At 39.6% G+C, this 16,942-nt stretch overlaps 2 protein-coding genes across 2 annotated transcripts; one reads left to right on the top strand and one right to left on the bottom strand.

Moving 5' to 3' along the window:
* Positions 1 to 5,260: 5,260 nt before the first annotated feature.
* On the bottom strand, positions 5,261 to 15,445 carry pctp (phosphatidylcholine transfer protein). Its single transcript, XM_062408155.1, has 7 exons — positions 15,297 to 15,445; positions 12,097 to 12,277; positions 10,560 to 10,677; positions 8,741 to 8,820; positions 8,429 to 8,600; positions 7,735 to 7,802; positions 5,261 to 6,806 (listed from the first exon to the last, which is right to left on the bottom strand). The coding sequence occupies exons 1-7, from the start codon at positions 15,443 to 15,445 to the stop codon at positions 6,732 to 6,734; spliced, it is 843 nt and encodes a 280-aa protein (XP_062264139.1). The 3' UTR covers positions 5,261 to 6,731.
* Positions 13,282 to 16,922, top strand: tmem100a (transmembrane protein 100a). Its single transcript, XM_062407287.1, has 2 exons — positions 13,282 to 13,486; positions 15,674 to 16,922. The coding sequence occupies exon 2, from the start codon at positions 15,764 to 15,766 to the stop codon at positions 16,160 to 16,162; it is 399 nt and encodes a 132-aa protein (XP_062263271.1). The 5' UTR covers positions 13,282 to 13,486; positions 15,674 to 15,763; the 3' UTR covers positions 16,163 to 16,922.
* Positions 16,923 to 16,942: the final 20 nt, after the last annotated feature.

The raw sequence follows: 16,942 nt of genomic DNA, 5'->3' as shown, positions 1-16,942 counted from the left end.
ACCAACTAGAAAATACTGTATAACGCTGAACATGATAAAAAGCATCACTCACTGTGGAGATGTATATTCTGTCATTCATTCACTCACAACTGGTCCCAGCATGTACCTTCATTTATGTTCCAAATGTCACCAACACCAATCCATGTTTTTAAATCGTATTGGATTTGCTTCATTATCCCATATCTAATGTCTGCACTTTAAAAAGCCAAAGTCTCATCCTGTACTGTATTCATCTGTTTGTGGAAGTCACTGTTAAATGGTTTAAATCTGGGCACGCCCTGTTTTGTTTAAACTATTAATGATAGTTGATGGATGGTCTGCAGAAAACTCTACGACGGACTGTGTTCATGTTTGACGGACAGCGAGGGGGAGAAACAGTCAATGCAGACCACTGCAACCATCACTACTACGCCACCAGCAAGGTGACCTCATAGGAAACCACAACCATCTTCTTCCGCCAGGAAACATCTGGGCCAGCACTTCAGCCTCTCGACTCATCAGGGCACAGGAAAAAAAAAAAAACAGGGCGGGATGGGATGGTGTCAAAGCACCGAGAGAGAGAGTGTGTGTGGGTAAGGGGGGGTGAAGGTCCCTGGCCTGGTTTCACTGTGTGGTAGCAGAGTAATCAGTAGGATTATAGGAGTGACAAGGAAATGACCCCTTAATTCATTGTTTCCACTTAGAACTCCTCCTCAGCAAGAAGTAGAAGTATGATGTATGTGAGGTCTTTGATTCAACATGTGTTATGGTTATTATTCAGTAATTGAAAAACATGAAAAAACAGCCCCCCAAATTCCTCAGCCCCCCCAAATAATTATTGTGAATTTTTTTTTTTTTAAACTTAAAAAAAAATGTAACTATTGTTTTACACATGGTCAAGTTATTTATAAATCTAACATGCTACATATGTGAGTGTGTTTCTGGTTTGTATGTTTTCTACCCTTCAAATTACAATCCAATAGCCTCTCATCATACTTAACAAAAAAGACCGGGCACTAGGACCTTGGGGAGTCTGCATCGGGGCTGGGCTGGCTTTCTCACTCTGCCAAGTAACTTCTCTCATCAAGACAGCAGGATAACAGCCAAGGAGTTTAGCTCATAGTAAATGATGCAAGGAGTGAAATTGTAAGTACAGGTAGTTACAGAATGTGGCTCTGTAGATGTTAACAATTGTTAACTGCTTAAATTTAGGTTTACTTGAGGCAAATGAAAGGGAATATTGTAATTAGCTATGTTAACACTTAGCTAGCTAGCTAGCTATTTTGTTAGTAAATGTCTCCAGTGAGCAAGAGTGTGAACGAGCAAATTTGAAATGTAAGAAATAACTATCGACAGCTCTCTATTCTTTGCATTAATATCTATCTCTAGTATTTAAAACAATATTATCAGTGCCTATTATTCCCTTCTGCTCATAAAACAACAAATAAACAACTCAGAAGTGACACTGGCAGGTCCATTCTCCATCCATTGCGTGTGGCCCCTTTAAGAATTAGGATTTGGGAGTGACGCGGATATTGAAAATTAGTATATCCGTCTTTCCTTTACAAGCAGGAAAAATAATTTCTCTCTATTTGAGAAAAGTTAATTTTTGTGTTGTCAAATTTCACAATGACCCTGAAATTCTGTCTCTTCTGTCATCTTATACTGAATGAATGCAAGCAAAGATACAGAGAAAAATCACACTCTTTCTGATTGAACCATCAATGAACTGTCTGAAACAATGGATATCCGCAGCCCCAAATGAGCCCTATAAAAAAAATTTGCGCGCGCAAACATTCCGCATCCTTAGGGGCTAAGCCCCCCCTTTCTTTCAATCCTACAAGCGCCCCTGCTTTCAACCATCACGTGTGTGGCTATCATGTTGATGTTAATGTGGCAGTGATCAAACAGCATGAGAGCCAACGTGAAGAAGAGGAGCAACTTAACGACAGTTGGCACCAGAGCCAAAATGAAGTGACATAAGCAGTACCAGAACCCAATTAGATTTGTGTCTGTTAAAACCCTGAATGTTTCAAACTGAATGCACCAACCTTCTCAACGTGTGGCTGTCTGCTCCAATGCTCTGTTCATGTGGACAGGAACATGCCATCGCAGCCTCAACCATTGGAGGAGCAGAGAAGACATGTCTTTGCTGACTTCAACATTTCAAATTTCATTGAAATTTCCCAGGGGGACATCTGCGCGATAATGAAACACAAGAGAGAAGACTGAGCTGAGTCTCTTAAGGAATGAATGGAGTAAATTTCTTTACAATTGGTTCGGCCACATCTGCCTTAAGAGTCCCATTTTCATATAATAAAGTTGTAATCACACACCTATTGTTAAAACTTGATGAAAAAAAACATATTAGAGGAAAACGGCCTCAGACTTCAGCTCATCTCATCACAATCACTGAAACAATGAAATTATCAATAAGAAAAAGCTGTTTTCCTCTTTTAAATTTTTCTCCTTTATTTTTATGTAAAATATATTTTTGGTATATGTTTATATGCATGTACTGCTTTATGTTTCTGATTAATATTTACTTGTCTACATGATGGTATATTTTGCTGTAGCCTACTAACCATTTAACTTTGTTGAGCACACATCTTGATGTTTGTATATGCATGTAATGTATATACATTCACTGACGTTATTTCAAAAAGGTCAGCTCATCTCTCCATATCAATATCATAATAAGTAGTATAATAATTTTTTATACTAGTATAATTTATTCTTGTCGATGAAAATATAAAATAATCAATCATAACATTTAATATCTTGTTGTACGGATCAATCAAGGGAATGAATGTCCAACTTTTGGTTGGATTGAAAGTGTCAATATATTTTATTATTTGAATCATTGTCTTTAAGATCTGATAATAATAGTTTTATGAATCATTTGTTTTAAATCAAGCACTTTGTAATCTGGATTTGAAAAAGCGCTAGATAGAATCATATATTATGATAATTACAATAATGATAATTAAGAAGTGGCACTAACAGGGGCTCAGATACCAGCTCAGAAAATACAGTCAAAGTTTATTACTTCTTCCAAAAAGATGATCAAGCCAGTTTGTAACATTTAGCAGTTGTTAGCTTGACATAAATGTATAAGAACCAGAAGTAAAAGCAGTGGCTGATTCTGTTTGAACCGTTTGGTTTAAATTTAGATTTGGTAAACTTTGTAACTGGAAATCTTGCTAAGACATAGGTCACACATCACATGTTGTGGTCAGGGAGCTAACATGCTAAACACTTACAGACATCAAAAGGATGCTAACTTGCTAATTTTATGTTTAAATATATAAACTTATAGTACTCTACATTGGGTCCTTAGCTCCTCCCGGTTCCTCCCGGTTCCTCCTCAGGACTCACCCAGCAAACAGACGCCGACCTCAGGCCCCTCCGCACGGCAGCAGCAGCAGCACCTGTCAGGTGTCACCGGGACAGACTGGAGGACCAATCAGAAGCCAGAACCCGCCCAACACCCATCACCACTTCCTGGTTGCCTTGACCCATTGATTTTACATGACAACTGTCAGTGAATTACTTTTATACTGAGGAAGAGTCGAAAACCTGAGGATTCTCAGGCAAATTCTGCAGCTTCTTTTTGTTTCTTTTTCTTGTGGCTTCCTTTTTTGTAACATCTGTTTATTGATTTTGAAAAGTTTTATACCGCAAATCAAATGCGCACAGAGTAAACAACAAGAAAGAAAGAAAGAAAGAAAAAAAAAAAATAAAACCTATTTGGAAGCAAGGATGAAGGAAAGAAAAAAGAAAGAAAGAAAAAAATTAAAACCTATTTGGAAGCAAGGAAGAAGGAAAGAAAAAAGAAAGAAAGAAAAAGAATTGTGGGATCACAAGAAGATGTTAAACATTATTTAACATTTTGAAAGTATTGACCAACAAAGACAGAGTAAAAGAGTTAGACCATCAGCCATTCAATTAGATTTTTCACTCAGGCCAAGTGAAACGATGCCATATTTTCTGAGTCTTCCTGTTTGAAATAGAAAATCTAATTTTCTGCAAATGTGAAACATTACTAAATTCTTTCAGCCACATATCAAACATTTGGCTAGCAGTGTGGGTAGAGAGCATATGACCATGGGTTCTCTTCCTTACTTGACCACCCCAAACAGCGCAGATTAAGGGGATGGGGGAAACTCCGAGCTAAAAGTCTTGCCAACAAAAAAAATCGAATAAATGATACAGGGACACTGTTAGAATAGATGACCCAAAGTCCTTTGATCGACTGGACATTTGAAACAGAGGGGTGGAATATCCTTCCTGAGAATGTTTCTTTGCATGGACATCACAAGTAAATGTATCCTAGGAAAGTGCAAATAACACCAGATCTAAAACTTACCTGGAAACTGACCCAACACTACGCAAAAGTAGCCCAGGATTTAATAACCTGTCAAAACCCAGTGTACCTGTCATGTTAGAGTTGTCTTCACTGTTACAGTCTGGCATGGAAGCAAAAAGGTTATTTTGTATTTTCATATAACTAACCTTGGCCTGTAACCATTTTATTGCAAGAGTATATTGCCATTAGTGCAAATTGTTGGTGCATAGGGAACCTATAGTTATGAATGAGTGATATTTGGTGCAGAATTCAGGGGGACTGTTGGAAAGTAAGAGCTCCGCCTCTGAGTAACATTCTGGTATTTTCACATATTTTAAATCATGGAAGCATCAATTTCCTTTTTTAATTAACCACATTTCAAACTGCATGGCTATTAAAAACGTTTTATTTTATTCTGCGGTCAAAGTTTAAAGCAAAATGGACAACAGAAATAAGGAAAATTCTAATAAATTTTTTTCAAATTGAGCACTGATAGATTGTACAACTAGAGTTATAGGGATATAAATCATAGAGATTTCAACAGTATAATCATTATGAGTGATGATGCATTTTTGTCCAAGTAATGAATGAGGGTATGTCAAAATAAAATATACAGTTCAACAACACCACCATACATTCAATTCAGCCCATTTATATCAAAGAGGGCAGGTAAATTATAAAATCAAACACCTCTTTAAACAAGAAAACCTATATTATAGATCATAACCTTCATCAAATATATGATCTAAGATGAAGGTGACCCTAACAAACTGTCCGACTGTTTACAGTGTTTCTCAATGTAAATGAATTGCTTAGGAGCAATTATATTTCCATGGAAGCATCCATTGAGAGTTTTTTTTTGTGATGCGTCAGTGTGATAGTGGATGTAACAGTAACTGCTGGAGAACAAACATGCAATACAGTTTACACATCTAAAATTTCAAATTTAAGTTTATTTATTCCAGTAACACAGCAGTATTACACAGTAATAAGCATTTCATAATCAGATTAAACCCAATTCTTCTGGATCAACAGGAGTGCTGAGGAACTGAGGTGCATCCTAAATACAGTAACAAATCAGATACTGTACCTCTGATTCAATGCATCCATACCAGGATCTTTGCATAAGTAATGAACCCTTGAGAAAGGACAATCAAGAAGCCGAAAAAAGTGTAAAAAAGTGCTTGATTTGTTGTTTGAACTTTCACTTCATTGTAGTACATGAGTGAATTTCCAGTGAATTAAAGTTGACAGTGAGAAGACCGAAAACATCATTATAAATCAGATCTGTAAACTTTTAACATGTACAGTACGAAGAAGAGACATTGTCGGAAACTTTAACTACCTGGAGACCATCAGAAGAGATGTCTGTAAACATGTCCGACCCATGAGTACTCAGGTGTCATAAGGACTCAGTACTCCTGAGTCGGATCCATAAATTGTATTCAAGATAGATAACATGACAGGTCCCAAAAGTGAAGCCAAAGCATCCTGATCACCTCCTTGTGGCTGGTTGCAGTATAGGTTATAAACCCAACCTCCATGCTAATCAAAGTACACATCAAATACATTTTGCCCAACACAGTTTCTGTCATTGTATTTAGCTCTTCTCACACTGACGGAACGTCCCATTGTTCAGGTTTTTGACAAGTTTGGTTTTAATTCGTTATTTGAATATAACGAATAGACTGAGATTGATCGCATTTGGCTCTGTTGGTGTTGTTCCAAAAACTGATTGTCCACCAAAAACTGATCACACAGCCTCTTAATAGTTGTATTACCCAATTCATTTATGGCTATAGCTGCTTTGGATGAAATCATAACGTCCTTGGCTGAGGTATTAAAGAAATAATTTCTTTGCAATAATCCTTATTTTACCTTGTGATCTAGACTGCGACCAGTCAAGTCCTTTTTAACAGTTTAAATAAAGGCGGATAAACAACTCATAAAAGTTAGTTTTCCACTTAACAGCAACCAGATGATTAATCTTTGATGCAACACTATCGTTCTCTTCAATGTTTGTACCTTTTAAACAGAACATAAAACATTCCCACCTGCAAAAGGCTGTGAGAAAGGAGCTGGTTTTACCGTTGAGGGCCTAAAGTAATAAAAACTGATCATATATATGTATATTAATAATAATCATACGATTTCAAAGGAAAAGAGAATACAGTTTTGTATATTACAGTACAATGGAACAGAATTGACTCACACCAGCACATTTAGGAGGGAGGCTGGTCATGCACATCATACCTGAGTCAACAGCAAGCTGCAACCTCAGGTAGCAGCTCACACCATGCCACTTTCACCCCGCACACAACAGTCACATTTCAACAAACAAGATAAAAAAATAAAAGATAAAAACGGAGCAATGCCCTTGAGCCCGAGTCCTTTTCCATCGTGTTCATTTCTTCTGGCAGAAGGTTTCGTACTTGCTGCAGGCCTTCTGCATGTCTGTTAAGAAACCTGGCACCCCGCTCTGTTTAACACAAACACACAAAGAGAGTATCCGTCAGTGAGCGTCATGAGAGCCAGTGCCAAGAAGACCCACCCAGGAGGAACAACGAAGTGAAGAGCTGATCGACATCACCCTGTCACACATCTGTTAACAATAACGCTGGAACAAGCATGAAGCAGGCGGAGCGATGGAGCTCTCTGAGGCCCGTGAGTGAACCCGTTTAACGCCAGCTTCAAAGATCTGCTTGTGCAGGGATACAACAGGCACATATACGATTGTTGAAAGTGATCAGGTGGTTGGAAACTGAAGTTACTAAGCGCACATCATATCCTTAGGATATTTAGAACAAATCTTTCACTTTCACTCTCAAAGGGCAAAGTTCTCTCCCACAGAAAACTCTGTTCCTGACATGACTTGTTTGCAATCCTCACTTTTCTCTGCAAAACGAGGCGGGTCAATAGATGATTAGACGATGCTATGAGGATAATAATGTGTATAAATGTATACATATATATGAACTAAAAGATGGCACTTTAAAACAATCACTTTTTGAATTTGCTCCCCTGAGTGCAGCTAAGGAGACATAATCCTTACACAGCTTTTCGAAATGTACAAAATCCCGTTTGTTGAAAAATATTTCCAAATGAGGCTGGTTTAAATAAAATAAACAATTTCCTTATACAGTCAATCATGGAAAATGTTACACAAGATATGTTCTGGCCCCCTGTCTTTTCAGACATGAAAGCTTGATTCAAACCAGGCATGTTAAGTTACACTTAATTTATCCCAGGGAGGAAATTCTCTGCATGTGATCCATCTGTAACTGTTCAGTGAGGCCAGTGCCCCCGGAGCTACTCAATCGTCTCTATACTTGCGTTGTCTTTTTTTTCTCTGAGGTGCATTGCAGTCAAATAGAAGCTGAAGTAAAAACTAGCATGCACTGACTTACCTTAGCTGCCCAGTTCACCACCCAGTTAGGAATCATTCCGCCAGGGTTGTCGAAGTAATTCATGAAAACTGAAATAAAGCACATGGTCATTTATGTTAGGGCTTCAACCAATGATTGTTTTCAGAAATGAATCTATCTTTTTTTAATTTATTTCATTTAAACAAACAAAACAATGAAAAATTCCTATCACATTTTTCCAGAAGGGGAAATTCATATTCCTTCAAATTTCTGAACAAAGCACCCAAACACAAATCTGGGTGGTATATTTCAGCAATACGATGAACACATTGTGTCCTTTACAAATGTATATATTTATTATAATAATTTCTTTTAAAATGAACAAGTTAGATTGTTTCTGTATATATTTTCCCCATAATGGTAAAGTACACTTATACTGGAAAAATAACAAAATAATAAATGCAATAATTTTTACATACATCCTGCCCAGTCTGACCCAAACATTCATCCGAACCAGCTGTCTGACATTTTTGCTTCAACATCTGGGCGTTGAATTTTTAAGTTATTCCTTTGAAATTGGCTAACTGCAAATTAGCTAACGACAAGCTGGTGATGCAAATAGGAAATTCTCCGTAGAACAGATGTCTAATTTCCGCTCGACCAAAAGATCGAATCTGCCGATGGATGCAGACCCTGAATTGGGTCACAGGTGTTTTATTCCCTCAACATGTGTCACCTTTAGTTCCGCTGCTCCCATCGCTCTCCAGTGCAAGGCTCTGCTTGTAGTCTTTGACCCGCAGCACGCCACTCTTTTCTGGACACGGCATCTCCGGAGAGCTTCTGGCCAGGATCACCCAGATCTTCCTGCCGTCAACTTCCAAGTCTCTCCTGTCTCTAATGTACACATACTGAGGTTTGGATCTGTTAGGGAAGACAATGTGCTTTCGTGGAAAAAAAACTCTCAACAGCAGCCTCCTCCTCCTTTCAGCTTTGTAAACCATATTTGATGTGAACAGAGAGTGAATACATTTTTAAATCAACAGGATACGTCTCTGTTTGACATAAGGGCCGGGTATTTGACTTCCCAGTAGATTGCTGGCTGTCCATCAAAGTCTTTCTCATAGAGTTCTGAATAAAAAAAAAAAACATTTAGTCAATCAGCTGCAGGACGATGGACACATCCGATCCTGTGAAGTGACACAAACTCATCGATCAGTGGTTCTCCCTAAGTCTCTACATATCATTTATAAAGGAAGGAAATTAAAACAAGACTCCGCCAAAAAACATCCTACAGTGGAAGCCACTTCTACAAATGTGATTTCTGAAACTCAAACTAATGTAAGTGATTCACACTTGACTTTTTTTCTATCCCACAGGGTCACTACATGACTACTTAACTACTACTAGTGTAACGTATATTACCTTGTTACTGCGGAGGTGCATGAAGAAAAGGAACACAAATAAAAAATGCTGCTTCTTTGTCAAACTGGAGTGATAAAACCAAGCCTATATACCAAGCCTATAGACATCGTTTCAAGACATGAAGAAGAAAAGGCTTCGACAACAAAAGGCTACTGGATGTGAGGGTGGAATGTGAGCAACTACTTTGGTTAAACTGATAGTTCACCGAAGATTGAAAATTCACTCATTATCTACTCACCACTTTGTCGATGGAGGGGTGGTATGCTCTAGCCCATGTAGCGGTAAAGGCTGGCCTAGGCTCTGCAACTGCGGCTGCGGCTTTTCACGCAGATGTGTTGATGGACTCGTTTTAATTTTGGTTCTACAAGGGTTGCGCGTGTTGCAAAGTAATTCACCGCCAGAACACTAGGTGGAGTAACGTTTTTTTGTCGAAGACGACCTTAGAGATGCCTTCTTTGTGTGTGGCAATCGTCGTCGACTGTTTATTTACATCACCGCTGCTGCTCCTCATAGCCCTTTTCTTGCTGACAAATTTGTCCCTGATCTTCCTCCACAGCTTCGTACACTTGTCGACCTGCAAACTGACGTTAGCCGAGATCTCCTTCCAGGAATTGCAGTTATACAAGTGCTCATACTTTCGGACCTCGTCTGCCAACTCTTCTATTTGGTCCATATCCGTTCTTCTAACTCTTCCGTGGTTTTTGTCGGTATTATAGGGCATAAAACCTGAAATGTGACTCCGAAAAGGATGTAGTTAGCGGACCAATCACAGCCTTGTGGGCTGCGTGAGGCTTGTGTATAGTAACGGAAATTTGGCGACGCAAGCAAGAAGAGGTACGCATGAACGCAAGGGGCTCTTGCTCTTGCGTGTCCCTGCGTGTCTCTGAAAACGCAGAAGCATGCCCCGGCCTTAACTGCAGCTATGCAACAAAGCTAATGGAAGTAGAGATGCTAAGAGAAGTAGCGATGTTACCGTGCAGGGGCTCCGAAGGAGGATAACAGAGAACATTTAGGTTAAAAACATGGTGTAAATGATGATGTTTCAAGTGGAATGTGAATGTCGGGCCTTACGGACACTTTGATGACAGCACACGAGCGGTATCGAGTCATTTTCTGTTGGTCTTTTATGTTTGAAGGAGGTGTCGCCAGTTACCTCAATTCTATTGGATTTGGCTGCAGCACTGTTTACCCCTGAAGCTCCAGAAGTGTTTTGTGGACTCAAACACTTCCCCCACCCCTCTGTCGGCATAGTGGTGAGCAGATAATGAGTGAATTTCAATTTGTTGGTGAACTATAGCTTTAAGCAGCTGTGGAGACTAATGGGAAATTTCGATAAATAAAGATGATTTCTTCGTCAGGGGAAACATGAACGAAAGCTGTTTTTGATGGAAGTACAATGATTGCCTGAGCCTCGCCTTACTCCTTCAAATGTCATTATATTTTACCTTTCACATATCCATCCCAATGTTTCCGGTAGGACAAGTCCATGTAGACGTCGGCACACAGCTCCGGGGTGCAGCCGCTGAGCACGCCAAAGACTTTGTACTCATAGAGTCCCGTTCCCTGAAAACAGCACATGACAGCTCTGCTCAGGCTCCACAGCACAACCCCACAGTATGTAACTAATCCCAGAGCACACGACTCTGATTAGAGCCGCTCGCCATTACCCCCTCTCTCACTCTCCACTGAGGAAATGTGTTGGATTCGACTCTGAAGTTCAAACACGGTTAACTCCCTTAAGTGCAGTAAACAAACGGAACATGGAGTCGGATTTGTGCAGGTTCTTGAATAGATGGGAAAATCAAACCAACTCCATTCACAAAAAGGGTTTTTTAAAATGGAATAATTGATAATTAAGTGTCTTATCACTTAATTGTAATGTTTTTTAGTTGAATATGTGAATGGTATTTGGACGATGTCACAAACATATTCCAGTGTGTGCAGATTGGAATGAAATTGAACAATTTAATGATTTTATTGTTGACGAAGCTTCATTTAAAATATCAGCTTTTTAATCCGTAGGACAGTTTTTGCACATTTCAATAAACTGAAGGTGCCAATAGGTGTTTCAAATACACACAACACATTTGTGTACCTTTTATTTGCAAATTTTTCAAAGAAAGAATCTGATGCACTGGATAGAGCCTTTACGTTATTCATCGCGCAAGTGATTCTCAAGACAACTTTTTATTTTAGAATATAGTACTAGATTGTGAATATCACTTGTATGTTCAAATGTCTTCTGCACAATTTAATTTACGAACTACAGTACCAGTGGATGTTAGCAGGTTTTAGCAGCTGCCAGCAGATGTTAGGGAGATAACTTCAGTCATGCACCTTAGCGTCAGCTAGTGTTTTGGCCTTGTAAGAAATGATACAGGCTGAACTTGAGGGTACCCGGAGGCTAAAGGTAAATCTGACTGGCTAGCACTATGAAAACCATGTGATCATCTGAGTAGATCAGACATCGTTACCTCTGTAGGATTCGATTCAACATTAGACTTTTATTTAAGTTCAGTTTAAGATGCTGGACTTGTGAGGTGTATGCCGGATTAAACCCTTGAGTGCAGCCTTTCATAAACGTCTTTAGCAAAGTCAGACCAGATGTGCATATCTGCAAATAAAATCTAAATATATAAAAAAGCAGTTTTATATAGACAGGTTTCTGAATGGAGTTTGGTGGAACGGGTAGAGCCGGTCTGTGACTCAAGGAAAAAATAAATTCCAGACTCCGGCTCCATTTCCTGTTATTTCCCTCTCCCACCGCTAGGACACCACTGCTGAGGCGTATTATGAACGTTGTAAACGGTGAATTATGATAAAAGGTACCAAGTTGACGTCACTAAGATAAAGCATAGTGACAGTAGACACGCAGCGGGCAGACATTCATTCATTCGCGGAGTCAGAGAGTGTGTGTGGGGGGGGGGGGGGTGTCCTGCCGTGAGGACCTGGATGGGGTGCGGGGTTCTGGGGGTTCCGGACCTGGTCGTGGAGGCGGTGGATCTTCACTCCCATGGTTTCGGTGAAGAGCTCCCATCCTCCCGCCAGCTGCGGCTCGTCCAGCTCCAGCCACGCTCTCTGGAAGTCCTCATCGGTGAAGCGCTGCGACATGACGGCGGACTGCTGCTCCTGCACCAACACACACACACACACACACACACACACACACACACACACACACACACACACACACACACACACACACAGACGAACGAACGACACACAGCTGTCAGCGGCTCACACTCCGGGCTTCCGCTCACTACTTTCACAATAAGAGACTTCCAATCAAATCAAATCAAATCAAAGTTTATTGTCACATGCACCAGTGACAGTATCATCGGAGCAGTGCAATTATTGTGACATGGCAGGCAACATCTACGCAATAGACGACTTTACAAAATAGAAAAATGACATACTATATAACATAACATATAACATAACATAACATAACATAACGTAACATAACATAACATATAACATATAACATTGTGCATATAACATAGTCAAATGGAGCAGCAGTTTACAGGGTGAAGGAGTGGGGAATATTAAATAAAATAAAATGAATATATGTGAAGCAAGTGTATTTGTATGAGTGGGGGGGGGGGCAGAATGTCAGAGGGTCAGTGTTGATTGTTCAGAAGCCTTACGGCCTGGGGGAAGAAGCTGTTTTTGCATACGCGCGTGGTGCCTCACAGGTGGGAGGTGCACACATTATGTGCACCTCCTTATGTGTGAACAACATTTAAGATGAATAATTCCTTCCAGTAGATATCAAGATAAGTGTCACTTTATTATTTATTTTACATTCCGATTTTCTTTAAGAGCAGACAATGAGAAAGATTTAAAAAAAAGTGAAAGTACATTTTAAATTGTACACAACTCCGACTTGCATTCACTTGACAATAAATGTTTTGTTATTCAATCAATGAATCATACTTTATGTAATGAATTGATGAAAAAATATGTCAAGCTAATCACTATTATACATAGTAACGGAATTATAGGAAATTTGTCCTTCAAAATAAATACAGTCAGTGGGCTGGGAGTCATTGAAAATAATCTAAGATCATCGTGCGTTTTATTTTGAAAAACGCAACCGGAACAGGTGTTTGTCTCTCATCTGCCGGAGCTTCACAGCCATGGATAATTGAGACAGCAGCTCTGACTGAGGATGGTACAGTCCGACCCTCAGCCACTCAACCTGAGGACGTCTCTCATGAACGGTAGCCTGAGAGGGACGAGAAGAGAACATTGGTTTTTGACTTCAGAGAAGAGAAGAAAGTTTGTGCTTAGAAGAATAAAGTGAATATTTGATGCTGGACAAGTTTCAGTGAAGCAAAGGAGCATGGACACGGACAGCTGCAGCACGGAGGTGACAACTCAATGTTCTTCTCTCTGCACAGCACAGAGCAAACATGTCAAGTTCGTTCACTATGAATTATTAATATTATTGTTATTATTATAGGCTCCATAAAGTACTGTTATTTGTGCAGAGTTTACTTGTTGTAGATTAATATTGAACCATTGCATGTTTTATCTAAAGATCCAGACCTCATCCTCTCCTGATGCTGATTCTTCTTCATTCTCACTTCTATTTTTTCTCATTTAATTTCTTCATTCTGTCCTTGTGCCTTTGTTCGAATTAACTACCTTACTGTTTTTTTAATTTATCATTTAAAAAAGAAGATATTTGGTTAAAGAGAACAAACCATTGCTTCAGGATTTTTCACAATTGTCTGACAATTTACAAATGAAATCACGTATTGATTAATGAGAAATAAATTGACAGATGAACCAGTAATAGAAATGATCCATTTCATCAACAAAGTGATATAATGATAATTACAAATTAAAGGGAAATAAAGTTACATAAAAACTAACATCAGATGAGTTAAACTTACTTTAGCAAATTTAAAGCTTTTTGTTTCCAACTAAGAGAACAGAAAACAACTGTTCTTCAGTGGATCAGAATCTCAGCATCTTTACACATTTTCAGTAAAGACTTGTCAAAGTACAAAAGGACCCTCATCACATTTTGGTCCTGCAAGCACTTCAAGCACTTTTACAGTTTTGTGGTTTCACGATTAGAAATTAAAGATAAAGATGTTTGGAGCTGTAAACAGAAAACAGATGAAGTTAAAGTTTCTAAATGTCTTTTTTGCTTGGCTCAAAAGCCCACATGTTGTGTCAAAACAGAAAAGACAACCACCTTTAATGACGTTTTATACTTTTTACCTTTTCTGCTATCTTAAAATGTCATCTACTTTTTATATATATATATATATAAAGTATATATGGTGATATATATATATATATATCTATCACCATACTGAAAACCATGTTTGGAGTTTTCGAAGCTTCATCCATATTTCTTACATCTTGTTTTCAGTCATAGATTTGTGACTTCCTGCTCCACTTTTTGGGGAATTAGCTTCTAAAAATTTGAAAGTTAATTCATCACAGACGCTTGACTTTTTCAACTTCTTGTTTGTTGAAACTTTTTTTCCTGTCAAGTGATCACATGTATTGTTCCAATGTCGTCGCTGGTAACATCAGCTCAGAGCTGTGATGCAAAAAACTATCACTAAAAGTCTGAGAACACCTAATAATCATTCATGGAAATGCCAAATGAACAATGTTGATTTGTTTTTCTGCAGTGATGCATATAAAATACAAGAAATAAGCTAAAACACACCATTGCGATTGTCAAAGCTTTGATTTGAAGGACATTTAATGACTTTCTCAGTCTTACTAAACATTAATGGACAATGTGAAAAACTGAATTGAATCCTTCTACCTCCGATAATCTAAAAATATATCAGAGTGTTATTTTCAATTAAAATTGACCAAATAAAAGGCAGAAAGCTTCTCCACCCAGTCAGGATACAATTCTGATTGAGAAATAGTAAACAAAAAACTCAACTTTAAAACAATTAAAAATATAAATATACTGCCAACTAAAGCCAATTCAATTCCCATCATCCCTCCAATCACCCTCCAAATCACAGAGGATTGGGAGCATGAGGTATGCATGACACATTTCACCATTTGAAATCTCATCTTTTAACACATGAAGATGAACAAAGCCGTGTTTTAAAGCCCTGACATTGATGGAAAGTCCAACTGAAACCGCACTTCCCCTTTATTGTCACTCAGCATCTGAATCCCAGCTTTCCATGCACCACACCGGGGGGGTTGTAAAGAACGAGTGCTTGTGAAACTGCTGGTGATTTCGAAGCTCCTCGCATTTCACGGAGCAGTTTGTAATGTCATATCCTGCGTTCTCCAGGGAATGTCTCAGCTCGTGCTGGGCCGAGCGGTCCTGCGTCATCGGGACAACTCCTCTCGCCTGGGTCAGGAGCCGGCTGCGCGGGGAGGTTATAAGGGTTTATTAAAGCAGCATGTGGCGGCCGGGCAGAGGTGGTTAATTGTGAAATGTTGGGGTTGAATTCCACGAAAAGGATCTGTGAGGTCTTTGTTTTCCCTTCTCAAAAAGCTGCGTCCAGCGTTGAGCAACAAGTTTGACTCCCTCTAACGAAAGGTTTCTCTCTCCTCACAGACGGGGAGACCCTAGCGAGGACAAGTGGTACAAGGGCGACGCTGAGGAACCATCTGTGGTTGGTTGAACAAGAGGCTGTAGAATCCTGCGATGCCTGAGGAGGTTCATAAGGACGCCATGAAAACCCCTGTGACCCCAGAGAAGCCCAGCAACAACGAGCACCCCATGGTGACCACAGTAAACATCCCGCGGCTCAATGAAATCCAGCTGACTGCAGCCACCGGCGGGGCGGAGCTGTCCTGCTATCGCTGCACCATCCCGTTCGGAGTGGTGGTGCTCATTGCGGGCATCGTGGTCACCGCTGTGGCCTACAGCTTCAACTCGCATGGATCCACCATCTCCTACTTTGGCCTGGTGCTCCTCTCGGCCGGAGTGGTGCTGTTAGCGTCCAGCGCCGTCTGCTGGAGGGTGAGGCTGGAGAGGAAGAAGGAGAGGCGGCGGGAGAGCCAGACCGCCCTGGTCACCAACCAGAGGAGTATTTTTTCCTGAAGCCAGATTTCCAGAATGTGTAAAGGCCGGAGAACTCAACCGTCTGCAGATGTTGTCCAGCACGCACTGCATCTCCAATCTGTAAACGCTTCAAGCGCCGACTCTCAAGGCCCAGAACTTAAAGCTTTGAAGGGATTCATTTGTCAGACAGACGTTGAGCATCTGGAGAGCTGGGAATGCAGCCAGAAGGAATTTATCATAATTAAGATGAATTACCACTGTGCGAAGCGATGTAGAGGAAGTCTCCCATCTGCCATTGGATGTGGCGGCTTTGATTGTAATGGGACAGATTGTGGTTTGAAGAGTCCGAGTAGGGAGAGGGAAAAATCCAGAACAATGAATCATGCCTAATTTTCTACACTTCAACTTGCACATATCTGTTTATAACGTCTCATTGTTCATCTTATACGGAATGATTGGGAATTGCCTGTTATGGAAGAATGGTACTTGATTTTCTTAAAAATCTGCCAATATATTCTCTATCTAACCTTAAATATGTATTCACTTAAAGCACTTTGATTTCTCATAATCATCATATTCAGTATTAAACAACATCTTACGTTGAAAATATAAGTAGTGTGGCTTATAATGGCTTAATATGGTGAATTTTGTTATTGTGTTGAGGCAATGGTCTCATGTTCCACAGTGAAACTTCCATGATGTAAAAAAGATATAACATGTAACACATGTTCTGTTCTGATGTAATCGCTTTCTTGTATTTACTGTTAACAGGACGCCATGAGGTTTAATAAACTCATTAACACTCAAGCATGTGAAAGC

This window comes from Platichthys flesus, chromosome 16 (genome assembly GCF_949316205.1).
Source record: "Platichthys flesus chromosome 16, fPlaFle2.1, whole genome shotgun sequence".
Classification (NCBI taxonomy): domain Eukaryota; kingdom Metazoa; phylum Chordata; class Actinopteri; order Pleuronectiformes; family Pleuronectidae; genus Platichthys; species Platichthys flesus.
The sequence above is the reverse complement of the archived record's forward strand: the minus strand, read 5'-3'. Positions and strand labels throughout refer to the sequence as shown.